The 19,442-nt window shown below is 46.3% G+C and overlaps 1 protein-coding gene across 1 annotated transcript in view; it reads right to left on the minus strand.

The window, feature by feature from the left end:
- ATXN10 (ataxin 10) overlaps window positions 1-19,442 on the minus strand; it is a 160,330-nt gene that overhangs the window by 122,241 nt on the left and 18,647 nt on the right. Inside the window, exons 2-4 of the mRNA XM_032882778.1 lie at window positions 17,285-17,476; window positions 12,024-12,106; window positions 500-596 (exon numbers count right to left, since the gene is read on the minus strand). Coding sequence (XP_032738669.1) covers window positions 500-596; window positions 12,024-12,106; window positions 17,285-17,476 — 372 coding nt within the window. The remainder of the gene's footprint in view (window positions 1-499; window positions 597-12,023; window positions 12,107-17,284; window positions 17,477-19,442) is intronic.

Genomic DNA, 19,442 nt, shown 5'->3' on the forward strand with positions numbered 1-19,442 from the left:
TCGCCCCCAGCCCTCCACCCCATTTTTTCTCCCTCTCCCCTTACCCTTCCCCCAATAAAAGTAAGTGCTCACTAAATAAAGAAATGACTATTCATTGCCCATACTTCAGTGGTTTATGGCTTTTTTATTATATATTTGTTTTTCTTACCAATTATAATAAACCTAGTACTTCTTAATCAAAATTTCTATTTTCTTAAGATACAACTGACATGCAACAAAGGGCGTAAATCTTAAGTGGACAGCCCCCAAAATTATTACATACGGATACACTTCTATAACTACCAGCCAGATCAAGACATGAAACATTCCCAGAACCCCAGGAGACTCCCCCATGACCTCTCCCAGCTCCTCCTGAACCTGCCACCAATCACAAACCACCACCACTATCCTGAATTCTATTATTAAAGGTTAGTTTTTCCTGTTTTTGAACTTCATGTAAATGGAATGATATAAACACAGTCTTTTCAGAAGTCAGAAAACTTTTTATCAATATACTCACAAAAAGAGTTCTGGGAAGGCATGCACCCAAACAATGGACTGGGAATCTTCATTCCTCGAGGCAATGTTGCCTAGAAACTGCAGGCCACAGCGAAAAGCTGAGGATTTATAAAAAGTAAGAAAAGATACAATTTAAACATTTTTTGACATACTGAATAAACATATCTTAATAAAAAGAAAACATTCCAGATTATTAAACAGGAAGTTTTTGTTAGCTTCTTTTGCCTATATAAAGTCTCTCACCACAGTGAAACTTTGGGCACAAACTTAATATTAAAATGCCTTACCAAAACAATGTACACTAGACAAAATAATTAACTTCTTAAAAAGACTGTAAATGTACACAAAATATACCTCCAATTTACATTAAATATCACTGGATTGTGTGTTCCGATCGAGAGAGCTACTCTTAGAGTGGATTTTGTAAAATCAAACAATGCTATTTCAAACATACATCTAAAACATAAGACAATAGTAATATTTAAAGTTAAAAAATAGTAAAAAATATATTAGGCAAAACCAGCCTAAAAAGGAAGCCATACATCACTTAAAATGGGATGTAATAAACATTAAGGCAAAAAGCATTATTGGAGATTATTATTAAAAGTCATTTCAGGGGTGCCTCGCTGGCTGTCAGTGGAGCATGCAACTCTTGATCTCAAAGGCTGTGAGTTTGAGCCCCACATTGGGTACGGATATTACTAAAGAAGATATACTTTAAAAAAAAAAAAGGCCATTTCAGAATGACTTAATTCACCAGGAAGATATAACAATTTTAAATTACAATCATCTAATAATATGGACTCATATATGTATATATATGGAAAACTGACAAAAGCACAGAAGAAAGAAAAAAATCCACCATTAAATTTAGCAGTAGTTACACATCTTTCTGGGTAACTTATAAAACAAGCAGACAAAAGATTAGTATACTTAGAAAACTTTAATAGCATTTAATAACAACCTAGTCGATAGATACAGAATATTTCACCAAATAAAAGTGCAGAATATTGGACAAAACCCAGGATGCTGACAGCACCTGGGATGTGGAACAACAGGAATGCCTGTCCATGGCTGGTGGAAGGGCACAGCCACCATGGAGGACAGTGTACTCAGTGGTCTCTTATAAAACTAAACATACTCTCAATGTATAATCCAATAATCACAATCCTGGGTATTTACCCAAGTAACCAAAAACTTATGTCCACACAAAACCCTGTACGTTTATGTTTATAGCAGCTTTATTCATAATTGCCAAATGAAAGCAACCAAGATGTCCTTCCATAGGTGAACAGATAAACATGCTATGGTCCAAGGAGACAATGAAATACTATTCAGCACTGAAAACAAATAAGCATCAAACCATGAACGGACATGGAGGACACTTACACGCACATTACCAAGTGAAAGACGTCAATGAAAATGCCACATACTATATGATTCCAACTATGACATTGTGAAGAAGGCAAAACTAGGGAGACATTGCGAAGATCCATGGTTGCCTGGAATGAAGGCAGGGATAGTGAAAAGGCAGAGCACAGGGAACTTGAGGGCAGTGAAACTACTCTGTGTGACACTATGATGGTGAAAACATATCATGGAGAGTCATGGGAGCAAGAAGCAGAGGGAGAAGCAGGCTCCCTGATGAGCAAGGAGCCCGATGCAGGACTTAATCCCAGGACACTGGGATCATGACCTGAGCAAAGGCAGATGCTTAACCAACTGAGCCACCCAGGTTCCCTCAACATATTTTTAAAAACTGACATACAGATAATGCTCACTTACTGCATCACAATTATGTTTACATATAATTACTTGCAGGAAATAAGCCCCAAAAATGAATAGAAAATCCCCACATATTTAAAAGTAGAAGACAGACCCTAAATAACCTATAGGGGCAGAAAAGAAATCACAATGGATATACAATATTCAATCAACAAAGATGCCAGAAGCCAAAGCTTCTAGCAGCTAACACAGTACCCAGAGGAATATTCATAGCTTTCAAATACATACTTTGAAAAAAATAAATAAAAATTAAAAAAATAAAAGACATACTTTGGGAAAGAAGAATGAAGAAAATAAATAAGCTAAGCATTTGCTTCAAGAAATTATAGAAAGAATAATAAAACAACCCGAAAAAGTAAAGGAAGAAAAAAAGATTAAGAGCAAGAAATTATTAAAATTGAAAGCAGTCATAAAAAGAGAACATCAAGATCCAAGATGTGACTCTTCAAAAAGCTCAATATTGACTAACCTTTGGGAAAACTAATCAAAAAGGAGAAAAGCCACGAAGAATAAAGACATTAAATTTTCAGAAATAACAGGACACAGCCATGTATCTTGCAGACACCAAAAAAGAAAGTCAGAAGATACTACAAATACCTTTAGGCCACACTGTTTGAAAATTTAAATTAAATGAACAAAACCCTAGAATACGGCTAAGAAAAAGCACCTCTGTAAAAAATTCAGGGAACGCCTGCAGTCTTATACCATTAAGGTCTTCAAATCAGCAATCAGAAATTTTCCCACAAAGAAAAAAAAAAAAATCCTAGACCCAGGCAGCTTTATTACCTATTCACATTCAAGGAGGAAATAATTCCAATTTACACAGCTCTTCCAAAGGACAGAAGAGAGAGCAGACCCTCAAACCAGCTTGGTGAGGCTCGCTTAACAGCAGGAAAAAGGAAGAGAACAGAATATAAAAAATACTGAAAATATATTTCAAATTGAATCCAGTCATATAGAGAATGACAAAGCTGTGAACTTACAGCTGTACTGCAAGCTGCTTTACTATCACAAAGTCAAAATTTGTAACCGACCACATTGACTTACGAAGGACAGAAACATACGAAAATCTCAAATACCGCAGGGAACATAGAGATGGTGAAATTCAACACCCATTCGTTCTCAAACAACAAACAAAACAAAACAACTACCAGCCACCAAAGATTACCAGAGGGCTTCTTTAACCTAAAAATGGGCAGCCACAAAAAATCGAGAGCACGTTCTAATTCATAGCCAACTGGAGAGCGAGCGCCTTCTGGAAGGGAAGGAGACAGAAATACCTGCTATCACCATTGACATTCTCCGGAAAATCCAGGCCGGTAAGACTAAGGATGGCCAAACACTAGAAAAGAAGACACTAAACTTTTTTTCCCCTCACAGGTGAAGTGTCATTTCTACTGTACATGGAAAGTATTTTTAAGTATGTAAGTTGTTTGAATTAGTAAGAGTCACCAAAGTTGCTGCATACGAAGTCAGTATTTTAAAAAGTCAACAGGGCACCTGGTGGCTCGGTGAGTCAAGCATCTGAGTTGGACTCCGGTCATGATCTCAGGATCCTGGGATGAGGCCCTATGTTGGGTTCCCCACTCAGCAGGGAGTCTGCTTCTCCCTCTCCCTTTGCCCCTCCCCCTACTCAGGCATGTGTACACTCTCTCTCAGATCAATATGTAAAATCCTTTGAAAAATGAATAAAAATAAATTTTTAAATTAGAGTCAGTATTTCCATATACAGAGAGAACAAGCAAAAAAAAAAAAAAAAAAAAAAGGAAAGGAGACCATGTATGAAAGCATCAAAAATACAGCTATAAGTGATGTACAGTGCCACTAAGCAAAAAAATTCTAAAACTTGACTGAGTGAGGAATCACACCATGATCACAGAGTAGAGGAATCCACTTTTCTCTAGAGAGTAAGTGCAATCTGAGTCTGAATCCCAACAGGGTTTGTATGTGTGCGTGTGCGCACACACATATGTGTACGTGCATATGTGTAATTTTACACAATCAGAGGTTGCATATGTTTGTGTGGGTGTCTGTGTAACTTGACAAGATAACTCTAAATCTGCCACTATCCAGAGGGCCAACAGCAGAGAAGCTGTTGAAAATCATTAGGTAAGAGGATTTGTTTTCACAAAACAGTAAGCAAGTGTACGTAACACTATGGTACTGGGGCAGGAGTAGATAAACAGACCAACAGAAAAGAACAGGAAAGAGACTCAAACCGAAACTGGCGAGAGATGTGACAACAGATTATTGAGCGCAAAATGGTCTTTTCAAAAAATAACACTGGGACGATTGGGTACCAGTACGGAAAAATGGAAATTGGACTCCTTCCTCATACAACACAGAAACTCAATTCCAAGTACTAACCTAAATTGAAAAAAGTAAAAATAGAAAGCTTTTAGGAAACAACACTACAAAATAAAAAGACATTTTAAACAAGACACACAAAATAATACCAGAGAAAAACATTAACAAACTAAACTTTAATGTTAAAACACTTGGGTGCCTGGGCGGCTCAGTGGGTTAAGTGTCTGCCTTTAGCTCAGGTCATGATCCTGGAGTCATGGGATCGAATCCCACATTGGGCTCCATGCTCAGTGGGGAGTCTGCTTCTCCCTCTCCCTCTACTCTTCCCCTCACCACTTGTGTGCTCTTTCTCGCTCTCTCTCAAATAAATCTTAAAAAAAAAAAACACCTAAGAACACTTTTTTTTTTTTCTCAAAAGATATCCTAAAGAGTATTTTAAAAACACTATCCACAGAACGGGAAGAGAGACAAACACATAACAGGTACACGTAGGTACCACAGGATTTATCCAAAGATTCAAAAAGCTTTTATAAATCAGTCAACAAGACAAATTCAATAGAAAAATGGCAAGTTCAGCCTCCTCTGTCCATAGGGGCCTCACGGAAGGTATGCAGGTACTTGGTTCCCGGCGACTCCCCGGGCCGGTTTCGGTAGCATGTGGTCTCCTGTGGCGAGATAACAGGGATGAGCTCCTGCAGGGTGTGACCAACTGGAGGTCTCCAGCAGCCAATAACTTCCTCAGGACGCTTCAAAGCAACCTCCCCAGCACCCCAGGGACGGATTTCCAGCAAGTTCCGCCAACACGGCCACTCAGTGACTTCTCCATGTGACAAGTGAGCCATGACCAGGCCATCTCCAAAAAGAGCTGGATCTCAGATCCAGGAAGGGGGAGTCTCTCCCTTGGACACTCATCTCAGCCCAAGGGGTACTGGCTGCCCAGAGTGTCTACAATTCCTGTATGCTCCGGCATTGTCCGTACTTCTTAGTAGTCAACCCCGTTACTTCAAGCCCCGGTTAGAGTCAGTGAGTCTTTACATTAAGTTTTCCCTGTTCCAGTGATGGTTTCCATCGCCTGGATGGGTCCTCGCTGGCAGAGTGGACGGAGAGAAGGAAGATGAGGAGGGGGGAGCAGAAAAGAGAGGGAGGAAGGGGAAGGGGTCCCAGCGGGAGCAAGAGAAAAGGGCCCCAAGCACAGGCCTTAGAACACAATGACCGCTAAAATCAGTCAGGACCAAGTCAGGCGGACAACACTACTTATTTCAACAAAGAAAAATATAAAGAACGAAACCACAAAGGCAACACTGGGGTTAACACAGAGAGTCAGGCTATAGGAAACGGCCACCACCCTCGGAACTGAAGGCACGAAGGGAAAGTAAGGCAGGTAGGGTTCTGAGAAGCCCGAGCCGGCAGAGGCCCTGCAGGGCTGGAACCCAGGCCTTGGGAGAAAGGGGCTGCCCAGCTACCATGCGGGCCTTGGAAGCACAGAGGACACCTCCGACTCGGGAAGGGCCCCGACCAGCTGATAATGGAACCCAAGGAGGCTGGAAAGGGGGAGCGGCTGCTGCTTTCCAAGAGAGACACGAATGGGGGCCAAGTCCCGACTTCCCTTCTCCTGCCAGCCAGCTTCCCACCAGCATCCTTCACCGGCTGACTCTAACAGAAAGCAAAGGACAGCTGTGTTTGTGGCCTTCCAGCCCTGGCGACACAGTGCAAAAACAGAGACAGAGGGGTGAGCTTGAGTTGAGTAACGACAGCCCAAGATCCAGAACAGTCTCTGGCATTAGGCAATCACCAGCGTGATACACACATGTCATTTCTGTGCGTTATTTTATCTTCACGATAAGGCGGACCGCATCATCTAACATTTCAAAGATGAAGAAACGGAGGCACAGAGTGATTCAGTAAATCAGCCGAGGTCGACAGCGAGTGAGGGGCCCAGCCACAACTCGGAGCCCGTGGTGTGCCTTCAACGCCAGCTCTTAACCGGGCCAGGAGCACTGAGAGAAGCCAGGAACATTCGTACAGTCCACACGGGTGGAGAGAAGCTCATCAGGGAAATACTTAAAATACTTCTGTGCTTTGTGGTAACCGGACACGACCATGAATCCCTGCAGGCCCACCCCCCCAGCCCCTTCCTCGGGACACGCCCCATACCTAAAAGGCCACTGCCTGACCGAGCCCCAGCCTCCCAGGGCCATCCCCAACTATGCCTGGCATGCACACCGAGGTGTCCACACCCGCACCCTCCTGTTTGCTCACTGGGTTTGAAGTGGTTCACATCAGGGCCAGGGCAGCCCATGCAGGCGGAAAGGCATGCGATGCGATCCCGAGTGGAAAGAGACTGAGACGCTTCTGGGGAACCAAACCCTACATGAGTAGAGCATCAGGAAGCGAGCAATGAGGCAAAGAGGCAGGAGGAATAAAAGTACCTAGCACCTGCTGAGTACTTACTGGGCTCTGACCGTGCTATCACCTAACCCCCACCACAACCTTCTGAGCTAATCGCCAGCCCTTCCACACACGAGCAAACTGAAGCTCTCGGATCACCTCGCTTGCACGGCTAAAGCAGCAAGGCTGGCCGAAGCCAGAGGTGGCTCTTCTGCCCCCAGGAACCTAGGCCGATCCAGGAAGGTAGAAAGTTGCAGGAAAAGGAGGTGAAATGGAAGATTCTGCTCCATGAAAGGATTCCCACCATGCAGCAACCACGAAGCAACTTTAAGAGCAGGGCACTTCCAAAGTCTTTAAACTTTCTAGACCTCTGCTTTGGCAGAAGGAGGGTGGGCCTGCTGGTCCAGCTCCAGAGCTCTGGCCCTCCATCCTCAAGACTCTCCCAGGATCCGGCCTTCCCTTCCAGCCTTCTCACCCAACGCCCCCACCCCCCACGCTAACCCTGGGCTGAGCACAGAACGGGCTGCCCCCGACACCTCCCAGGCAGAGAGGCTGCAAAGATTAAGAAGGAAAAGATAACATGATGTGCCTGTGCTCAGCACTTGCTCACAGGAACTCAGCAATCGCCGGCTCAGAGAGTTCCGGAATGGTGGCCCAAAACAGAAACACTGAGATAAGAATAAGAAGAAATACTAAGAAATACAAAGACAAGAAAATGATAAACCAAGAACTTCAAAACTGAATTAACACTACAATCTACCAGAAGCAAGATACCAAACGGCCAAGTACCCGTTCCTTCCCAGACACACAAATACTGACAGAGGATTAAACAGTCAAGCGTTTGTCTGAAGCAGCCTACGCACACGTATGGCTATTCTCCTTCCCCTTTTCTGAGTTTTTAAAAACTACTTTGTAATGAAATTATAAGAAATGTTTATAATGAAAAGCTCTACCCTCATTTTTAAACTGAAGTCACAATTTAAAATGACAATTTATATTTTTATTGAATAGTTTAGGATGTTAACATTCAAATCCTTGTAGAACTGAATTTCTCTCTCTCTCTCTCTCTCACACACACATACACACACACACACGCCAACAATACATGCTGGTCTGAAAGGCAACTGACCTAACAATCATTCAGGCAACTAAAAATTAGCGCTCTGAATCAGAACACAATTCCAGGAAGGAAAAGGTTTAAAGATGTCCCAGCAGCAAGAAAAGAAAACCCCAGACAAGTACTAATGACAGTTTACTTTTACCAAACAGCTTATCAAGTGATCTGTGTAAATACTGCAAATGTTACAAAACCATTCAAAAATCCCAACATTATTTTTACAGATTAAAAATGAATAAAGGCCAAAAACAACACCAATAATTCAATTAAAATAACTCATGCTTGTGTTTACATAAAATTTGATGAGTATAATATATTCGTCACACCACTGCAATTATTCTCTGAAAATAATACTCTAAATATTATTTTGACAATGTAATTACAGTTTTTACCTCAAGAGTGGTAACAAAACGCTGGCACAGATATGCTGCTAAAAATCCACCAAGAATAAGGTTCTCACAGAGAAATAGTCACAACACAGTATGGGTACTTTATTAAGAACCAGAGTGCTTTTATAAGGCTTGTATTAGGCTTGAACTAATTAAACTATAAAATTTTTTTAAGTTTCATTGTTGAATCCAAATTTCACTGTGGAATTCCAAATTCAGGAACACCGTGGACCGCCCTCTTTAAGAAAGAGAGAAACACTATTTAACTTCCATTTCCCTCCTCGCCTCGGTAACATCCTTCCAGTTCTGCCTACAGGCACACATCATCTACATAAAGCCAACACAACTGGAAAGTAAAGACCTAAATCAGGGGAGAGATGGCCCATGTTCATGGACTAGAAGACTCCGTATCGCTAAGTTGGCAAGTCTCACCAAACGGATCTACAGATTCCACCTAACTGCTAGTATGCACGACATAGACATACTCTTAAAAAATCAACAACAGGGGGCGCCTGGGTGGCTCAGTGGGTTAAGCCTCTGCCTTCAGCTCAGGTCATGATCTCAGGGTCCTAGGATGGAGCCCCGCATCGGGCTCTCTGCTCAGCAGGGAGCCTGCTTCCTCCTCTCTCTCTGCCTGCGACTCTGCCTACTTATGATCTCTCTCTCTCTGTCAAATAAATAAATAAAAATCTAAAAAAAAAAAAAATCAACAACAGGAGGGGCATCTGGGTGGCTCAGTGGGTTAAAGCCTCTGCCTTTGGCTCAGGTCATGATCCCGGTGTCCTGGGATCGAGCACCGCATCGGGCTCTCTGCTCCACAGAGAGCCTGCTTCCTCGCCTCTCTCTCTCTGCCTGCCTCTCTGCCTACTGTGATCTCTGTATGTCAAGTAAATAAAAAAAATTTTTTTTAATTTAAAAAAAATTAAAAATCAACAATGGGGGCGCCTGGATGGCTCAGTGAGTGAAGCATCTCCCTCTGGCTCAGGTAATGATCTCCGCATCCTGGCATGGAGCCCAGAGTCAGGCTCAGCAGGGAGTCTGCTTCTTCCCCTTTTCCTCTGCCCCTGCTCACACACACTCTCCCTCTCTCCAAAATAAATAAATAAATCTTTAAAAACCACAAAAAGACAAAGAGCCCAATTAAAAACTGGGCAAAGACCTTGACATTTCCCCCAAAGGAGATTTACAAATGGCCAAAACAAGCACATAAGAAGATGTTCAGTATCATTAATCATGAGGAAAACACAAATCAGAACCACCATGAGATGCCACTTCGCAACCATCGGGATGACTACGACCCCCCAAAAAGGAAAATGAACACAGGCAAGGACGTGGAGAAATGGGAATACTGTACACTGTTGGTAAAAATGTAAAATAGCACAGGTGCGGAGAAAAGTCTGGTTCCTTAACAATTTAAATAGGAAGTGGACCCACAATTCCACTGCTGGAATTGCTGAAGGACAGAAAGCCCATACACCGATTAGTATGTCCACAGGCCCACTCAGAGCAGCGCTGGTCTGGACGGCCCAACAGCAGCGCCACAGCCAAATGGCGGAAACCACCCAAACGGCCACCAGTGAACAGATTCATAAAATGTGGTCCATGCACACAACCGAGTCTTATTCGGTCGCCACCTAAATGAGGTACTGGTACCTGCTACAACATGCAAACACTCGGGAACACATCCTGCTTCCTGAAAGAGGCCAGACACACAAGTCCCCTGACTCTCTGATTCCACTTCCACGAGAAACCCAGAACCAATAAATCCAGAGACAGACGCAGGAGAGGGGAGAGCGGAAAGCAGCTGCTCAGTGGGGAGAGGATTTCCTCTCGGAACCGTGGAAGTACGTGCAGTTAGATGTGGTGGCTGCACAGCCCTGCGAACGCTCTCCAGGCCCCTCAGCTGTTCCCTTTAAAGAGGTTACTTGTTGGCTGCGTGAATGTCAGGTCAGTAAAAGGCAGATTCCTTAATTAAACTAACACACCACAGCTGCCAAAACCGTAAACCGTTCCAAACACACCAACACAACACAACACACCAACACAACACAACACAACACAGGTGTATGAAGACGTGCCCTCTGGCTGGTACCAATCAGTGAAAAGCCAGGCCGCCAACCACACAACCAATTTCTCTACTACTGACAAACTGGGTCCTAAAAAGTGTCAGAAATCACCTCCTTTAGGTTTTCTGTTAGATTATGGACTTGCCTCAGTGAAGAGAGAACTGATCCTGTGAAACACTGTTTTATCCCATAAACGTCACACAAGTCTTCTGCGGCCGATCAGTGATGGAACAGAGCAGCCCACAGCCTCCAGGAAGACAGGAGGGCACATGATGTGCAATGGAAGGATGGGGAGCCCAGGGATGGGGCGATTTCGGGAGACACGGTGCTCGTGGGCACACAGGGATAGGCTTCAGCGCGCCAGAGGAGGGCTGGCCCGCTTTGATGGCCCTTGAATCACTGCGTCCGTCTGGTGCTTCCTCTCAGGTGTCTCATTCAGAAATACTTCGTGGCCAGGGAAACCCACTTCTGTCCACCACGGGACACACTATCCATCACATCAGCACTTTTCAGTCATTATAAAATGCACTACATTCTGAACTCTCCTTCTGAATGACCATACCACACACAGACTTCAAGAAGAGCTGCCTTTCCATGCAACAGGGAAATCTGGACCAGACCTTATTGCTGATTTTTCATCCCCCAATTTGAGCACAGAGGCTTCTGGTGTATCATAAAATAGAGCTACAAAAAGATCTTTTAATATGTAACATCTTAAAAACACTTTCCTACGAAACCCTACACCCTACCGGTTTCTTGACAATACCTGAGAAATTACTGCTGCCCAAAAAAACAGAGAGCAAACACTTAGTGTGCAGGGGTGCGGATGATGCGGAAGACAGATTCCTGTCTGCTCTGCTCAGCGTCCGGATCACAGCCGGCACCGAGGACAGGCATGCCACGTCCACACGAGACACTGTATGACTACGCGATGGCCGGCCTAACAAAGCACCAGACTGGCCGGTGTAAACAATGGATTTATCTTCTCAGAGAAGGAGGCTCAACAACCACGATCAAGGTATGGGAAGGGCTGGTTCCTTCCGAGCCCCCTTCCTGGGCTTGCAGATGATGGTCCTCTCGCCACGTCCTCGCGTGGTCATCCCTCTGTGTGTGTCTGTGTCCTGACCTCCTCTTCTTACAAGGACCCCAGCCATCACGGATTAGGGCCCGCCGGGAGGACTCCATTCTACTGTATTTATCTCTTTCATGGCCCGGTCTCCAAACAGTCACATCCCCAAGTGGCAGGAGTCAGGACTCCACCGTATAGAACTGGGGGAGAGTCCGGGAGCACAATTCAGCCCACAACAGAGTGAGGAAAGGAAGCTGTGACGACTTCTTTTATGATCACTCACTAACATCACCAAATAAGTTTCTCTGTATCATGAAATACAAAACATTTGCTTTAACTCCAAGTTGTGGATTTTAAATCCTTTCCAAAGGTCTGAGAAACCCATGAACCCCACGGCAAGTTACCTGTCAACAGGGACTCCTGCTCCACCCGTAGCTCACGAAAAAGAAAAATCAGATCAACAGCCACGCCAACTGTATCCAAGTTCCTGTAGGAGATTTTTTAAAAAGACAGAGTCAGACCCATTAGTTTTCTTAGGCCTGCGTTTCAAATGATGATCCAGGGAACAGAGCTGCAAACCTTCCACATCATAATCTCATAACCTGTCGACGTGTTACCCCCCAAGGCAAAGGGGACCTTAGGGCTGTGAGTAGATTCAGGATCTTGAGACGGAAAGATCACCCTGGATTAGCCAGGTGGGCCCAATATGGTCTCAAGCACCTTAAAAGAGGAATACAAGAGGGTGTCAGAGTTGGGGAAGGGGACATGAGCCCAGAAATGCCAGCGGCTCCTAGACGCTTCTAGAAAAGGCCAGGAAATGGATTTTCCCCAAGAGCCTCCAGAGGGAACTCGGCCATGGTGACCCATTCCGGCCTTCTGAATTCCTGAACCAAAAGATAACAAATCTGTGTTGTTTGAAGCCACGAAGTGCTGGGTAACGCGTCACAGCAGCAGGAGGAAAGCAACCAGATTTGGGGAAGCAGACGCGGTGGTGCTCGTATAAACACCTGCACACGTGGGAGCAGCTCTGGAATCTGGCAGGGAGCAGGGGCCAGAAGAACACTGAGCAGCCTTGGAAACGCTAGAAGCTTTTACAGACTCCTGGTGGGCACGTGGATGCCGAAGGCTCAGAAGTAAGGAACCGATCCCTGGAAACCGGGGAAAGGGGACCCTTTTCCCACAGGGGCAGAAGCTCAGCAAAATGATGAACTTGGACGTTTAGCTGAGCATGTCTCCAGTGCCCCACGACGAAGGTGGGACCTGAGTGCTTCCTGCTGCACCTAACAGAAGGCCAAGGGGAGAGCAAAAGGAGATGAAGAGAGAACCAGGTCTTGCTTCGGGGAATTCTCAGTCTAGCCAGATGGCAAAAGACACTAAAACTGGGACAATCGGTGGCAAGAGAGCGTGCTCTGCCAAGAAAGCCAAGGGGTTAGCTGGACAAGCTTCTGCTCCTGCCTGGGAAGGATCAGAAGGTCAGTGTTGAGTCCCAGGTGAGGAGGGGCTCTTTGAGCAGATTCGGGTGGGACTCTCTCCCTTCTATCACCTCAGCAGAACCCAGGAATAGAGATGGGGTTATCGAAGAAACCTCTATGCAGGACCCTCTTGTCTAATGACGGGAATCCCCATGGCAAACACACGAGACCCACAAGGTTGTTGAAAATGTTTTACCGAGAGAAGAAAGTCTGGCAGCTTGGACGAAAGGCACAGAGAAAGGACGAAATTTAAAAAAAAAAAAAAAAAAAAGTGTCAGACTCCCAAAATTCTACCGGCAGGAAGTAGGCTGACAGAATGACTCAGGTGCAAACACATGCTCCCTTGGGGAAAAAAGAAGGCTGACTCTGAGGGCAGGGCCAAGGGCACAGCCTAAAGCCACAGACGACTCTTCCCAGGCCTGGAAACCGAACTGAGTTTTCTGCCAGACAGGATTCTGAAACTGCTTTGCTCGGGATCAGTGATTCCTCTTTTCCGTCTATTTTCTCCTCTTTCAAAGAATAATGTCCAAAACAGTTATCCTAGGCCTGCCCCAAACTGCATTTGGGGAGCAGAGAACCTGTCCAGTTTCACAGGCGCACCAATACAGTGGAATTCTACCCCAGGATGATGTGCTCCATCCAGAACCTGACGTGTGAGTAATTGAGATAACTGGGTAATGCAATTCGGGACTTTTAGCTGATGAGACTTAGATGAGATTCTGGACTCCAGCTGATGTTGTCGGGGTCAAAAATGTGGGGCACTGGGAAGGGCTGAAGGCATTCTGCATACGGACTCTCTAGGGGCTCCAGGGTGGACCGTGGTGGGGAGAATGGCCCCCGAAAGATGTCCACTCCCTCAACTCTGGAACCTGTAATTATGCTCTCTTATATGGCCAAAGAGATGTGGCATATTAAGAAATATGTTTTTGGTCTTTGTCCCACGTTCCTAGCAAAAAGCGCCTAAAACCCTTGGAATTTCCAGCATGATAAGGAGTTTTTTTGATATTTACAACAAGCCCCTTTCAACCACAAGTGGGTTTATCCTGATAAGGCGGCTCTAATGGGGCCTCCACGTAGCCTCACAGTGGGGCTGGCTGTCCCCCAGAGGGACCAACCAAGTGATTATGGGACTGTAACTTTCAGCCCCAACCTCCAGACCTCTGGGGAGGAGAAAGGTCTAGAGACTGAGTTCCATCACCAACAGACAACGATTTTCCCAATCAAGCCTATGTGACGGAACCTTCATAAAGACCCCCACGAAATGACAAGTTTGGAAAACTTCTCTGTGGACTAGTGAACACATCAGAGGGAGCAAGACCGCCCTGCAGCGACCCACTTGCCCTACGTAGCTCCTCTCTTTGGCTATCCCGAAGTTGTGTCCTTCACAGGAAACTGGTAACCCTATGGCAAGTGCTTCCCTGGGTCCTGGGAGCCGTTGTACCAAACCCGAGGGGCGTCACGGGAACCTCGGAACTTGTCAGCTAGGCAGAAATGGCAACCGGTTTGCATCTCAGTGGGGCTATCTTATGGGACCGAGTCTTTTACATTATGGGATCTGATGGCACGGATTCCAGGCGGGTGGTGTCAGAACGGAAATGAGTCTAGACCCACAGCTGCTGTTGAATCAAAGTTGGTCAAAAAATATGAGAAGAGACTTTTTAGGTATGATTACTGGTTCTGAGAGGGGGAGATTATCCTAGATTACTGGCGTGGGCATCATGTAATCCTAAGAGTCCTTATCTGGGGGTGCAGGATGGTGGGAATGGCAAAGGGACTGGAAGATTCTCTGGTGTTGCTTGGAGGATGGGAGGACAGAGCCACGAACAAGGACACAGGCAGGCTGCAGAAGGCAGAAAAATAAGAGAACGGATTCTCTGCTAGAGAATGTCTACTACCAACCCCACTGGTTCTCACTGATCTTGGACTTCTGACTCAGAAAGAGAAGATAAGAAAGATTTGGTGTTTGAGCAAACCGCCAACTCTGCAGCAATCTGTTCCAGCAGTAAAGGACACCGACGGCTCCCTGCCTTCACTTCCCCAGGAGAAGCAGAAGGAAGCCACGACACTCACTCCTTAAAGAACAAGAGGGTCCGGGTCCTGTCTTCCCTCCCCACAGCCGAAGAGCAGCTCAGTGCCTACCTCCCAGAGGAGGATGGTGCTTGCTTGGATGGCCCTGCCAGAAGACAGCTGGTATCTCATCTGCCACGCTATTTTTCCTTGCAGTGCTTGAATTTTTATAGTTTGCTTATTACTTGTATAGTCAGGAAAAGCAAATAGAAATAAACTGCAAAGGAAGTTGTATTATCGTATACTTCGAGTGCGCTAGCATTCCTGAGGGCAAAACCAGGCCACCGGGGGACCCGGGCAGAGCGGAGGAGGCAAGAGGCGTGAAGCAATCTCATTTGAGACACCCACAGCCCTGGGTGGGAGATACTGCTTGCCCTGACTTCCAGAGGGGAAGACCGGTGCTCATGAAGGTCAAGGTCCCGATATAGGGTCCCGTGGCTGTTCAAGGGACCAAGCAGTCACCCACGACAGGGTTAGCAGGTGTCTCTGGGCAGATACGATAACCGCTTTCAAGCTGAGCTCTGGAGTCCCAGAGAGCGTTCCCTGGCTTGTCTACTGTTCACGGAATGAGGGACTGTCAGGCAAGTTCCTTAACCCGAGCCAGTTTCTTCTTCTGTAAAAGTGGAAAAACAGTAGCATGCTATTTCTTGGGTTTGTTCTAAAAATGAAATAAGACACTGCAGTTAAGCCCTGGGGACAAAGCCTGGTGTGGAGGGCAGGTCCACTGAATGCTCACATCCTTCCCAGCGAGGCGAGCCAGGCACAAGGATCAATCTGCAGCCCACACTCAAGAATTTCTGTTCTAAGGCTCTCCCTTTCCTCCCCAATCACATTGGAGGGGCTCCCCTGCCAGGAAAGGGACAAAACAAACTAGCCTCTGCCCCTGGCTTCCGTTTCGAGCCCATTAACTAGTTATATTTTAAGATGCAAACTATTATTAGCAACATTATTACCATTTCTATGCAATTACCTGCAAAATGGACAGCAGGGTCTGCTCAGTATTGAAGTGAAACAATCTTGGCATTCTCCCCCCTCCCCTTTGATCTTAAAACTCTCATTCATCACATCAAAGCCTCAGGTATGAGACTGTCTAGGCAGCAAAGGGGGTCCCTCAAGTGGCTTCTGGACCAGCCCAGCTCCACCCACCGCAGCAGCGAGAGGGGCCTAGAGGCTCTGTCTACTCCAAGTCCAGGAAAGAAAGGGGAACGTGCTCTTTGTGGCTTCCGATTTCATCTCAAGTAAAAATTCGTAATAAAAAGCAGATTCCAGGGGCGCCTGGGTGGCTCCGTGGGTTAAAGCCTCTGCCTTCGGCTCAGGTCATGATCCCAGGATCCTGGGATCGAGCCCCACGTCGGGCTCTCTGCTCAGCAGGGAGCCTGCTTCCCTCTCTCTCTCTCTCTGCCTACTTGTGATCTCTGTCTGTCAAATAAATAAAATCTTTAAAAAAAAAAAAAAAAGGCAGATTCCATTAAACCGAAGAGGAAAGGTGCTCAGCTCTGGGAGGAAAGACCAACAAGCAAAAGAACAGGAACAGCATCTGGCAATTCTCTTCTTAACTACTTTCAACAAGGTGCCCCTTCTAAAACAGGTGGAAGGAGAGCTCGCACCTCTGCACGGTCTAAAGGAAATCTTAAAATAGGCCATCTTAGAAATCTACAAGACACGCTCCTTGTTGCAAGTCAACACAGGCTAACTAATTAAAACACTAAAACTAAAATATTTACAGCTATGAAAAGTGAGGCCTAGAACTGTGTATGCCTTTAGAAAGGCAGAATCCAGGATCGGAGAATTAAAATTAAGTTGAAATAACAGTGCTGTATGTCTATAACCTAATAGTTCAAAACGTACTAGAAATACAAAGAAGAAAGCAAACTAACCCCTCATGTTAAAAACACTCTGTCATAGGTCATACGGTTTATATGCTCGCCTGCAAGTGTCCAGTGGCAAGACCATGGGGTGCCTGTCCCCTGGAGACGGAATCCCAGCCTTCTGGTTACCGCTGGGTAATAACACTGCAATCCCCAAACTATTTCTTGCCCGTAAACCTGCATGACAGCCCAGCACTCACATGCGCAAGGAAAGAGGATCAGAGGCCACTACCGAGTGGGCGCCACAAAGAAGGCTACCTGATGGCGTTCTGGTTCACAGGACACTCAATGCAGGCGTTCCGGAGACACCGGAAGCACTCCGTTATCAGCTGCAGGCTGGACGCCAGATGCTCCACCTGGGACGGGTCTCTGCAGGCCAGCTCCACGGCGTGGGAAGATTTCTTCAAGATGTCCAGGACTCTCTGGAAGATAGTCCTGGGTGCAGTTTCTCTGAAAAAAGGACGAAACTGTTACAAACCAGAGGAAAACAAATCTAATCACTGAATGTCCTATTCAGAAAGCTGCTTGCACTTACTTCCGTGGGCCGGTGGGCCAACCTGTCTTTTCTCACTCTGTAACTTACAACACAAAATCAAAGAGCTACAAACCGGGAGCGCTTAGCCAGGCACATTCTCAGAAACCTTTCCATGTGTTATTAAGACAAGTGAAACCAAGGGGAATTGAGTAACTTGCCCGTATCACTGGGCTAATAACGGGCAGAGCCCCATTTCCGGAAGAAGCCATCTGACGTGGTGGCCGCACCCCCTGCGGCAACCCAAATGCCCGTCTCAGGGGAGGGTCTGTGCTTAGGGATCCGTCCTTTAATCAAAACAGAATACCTACATTCTCTGTTCTAGAAAGAGAATCTAGCCACGTCCACCACCGCCCAACATGTACCAAAATACAATTTCGAGAAACACTATTCATTAAGCTGTCTGGGAGGCCAACCCGCTCACTGTCCATTTTCTAGATACAGAGAAGCCAGCAATGCAGCCGTATATACTGGATTGTACAGATGAGAGGGAGAGAGAAGGAAGGAGGGAGGGAGGGAAGGAAAGAAAGGAGATAAGGGAGGAAGGAGGGAGATAAAGAGGGAGAAACACACAGAGAAAGTGAGATAGTGAGAAGGGGGGAGGGGGAGGGGGAGAAGGGGGAGGAGGGGAGGGGGAGAGGGTAAGCAAGCAGTGAGCAAGCCAGTGAGGGCATCCTTCCACCTAGAACACATGCCCAGGGGAGAAAAAGAAACATGTGGCCAGTCCCCCGGGGCATCTCATTTCCCACATGCCTCTCCTCCCAGAAGCAAGGCCTGCACCGGCTATCACTACAGGGCTATGAAGGTAAGAAATTTTGTGCAACGTGGCTCAAAAATGTGAAGCCGCCTTCCTCGCTCCACCAATCTCCTGAAGCAGCAGCCCCTGTCTTAGAGAAGAGCGACTGCTGTTCCAGACAGCTGGGGAGCTCCTTGCCGAGGACTCTGACCACACGAATGCCCGCCTCTGGCCAGGTCGTGCAACCCCAGCACCCTCCAGCTCTTCCTCCCGCTGTGCCAGGTTATCAGGGAGCCCCCAGTCCACACGAACCGTGGACACCGAGCCACCCAAGTCACTGGGCCGGCTCAGGGGCTGGCAGAGCCCCTCCACGCATCTCCCCCCGCGCAGGGCAGGGCCCAGAGACATGCCCCTCCTTGAGCTTCAGGACCCCAAGTCCCTGTACTGCAACTGGCATGTTTTCAGCTCATGGACAGAGGACGTAAGTCACATTATTTGTCAGTGACTGGGTGACCAAATGAAACCGTAAAAGCCCAAGGGTACGGTACTCACCCCATCTCAGGGACTGTAAGAAACAATTACCCACAGAAGCCATTTTCAGTGACGATTTGCCATAAAGAAAATTCATGAACGCTCTCCAGACATCGTCAAGGAGTACTAAATACAGTGCAGACACTGACACGCTAAGAAAACACCAAAAAGAGTTTCAAACACGTCAAAGGATGCTGAGTGTGATCAGGATTTCTACAACAGAGAGTAAATCTCCTTATGTGCCCCCACTGCACAAGGTTTCGATGGCAGCCACCCTGGAATGTCACGGTCAAAGGAGTGACCGCCTGAATCACATGCAATCACGCCTCTTTTTCCTACTGAGATGGCATCATCGGCCCCAGGATGAAGAAGCCGACATGACCTCTCCCCACCCGTCCTTCGCAAGGTAACCTCACGCGGACACCACCTCGCTACCGTGAACGGTCTTCCCAGAAGCCATCACATCGAAAGCTTCGGACTCAAACTGTGGTAGATGGAAAAGCAAGATGGAAACAAAAACCACTGTTCTTGGGAAAACTGGAGGAATGATATTCCAACCATGCAACGATTAGTAAGTTCGAGAACCTATCCTATGAGTGACTCCCGAGGCTGCACAA

This window comes from Lontra canadensis, unplaced genomic scaffold, assembly GCF_010015895.1.
Source record: "Lontra canadensis isolate GAN:19392208 unplaced genomic scaffold, GSC_riverotter_1.0 scaffold84, whole genome shotgun sequence".
NCBI classification, from domain to species: Eukaryota; Metazoa; Chordata; class Mammalia; order Carnivora; family Mustelidae; genus Lontra; species Lontra canadensis.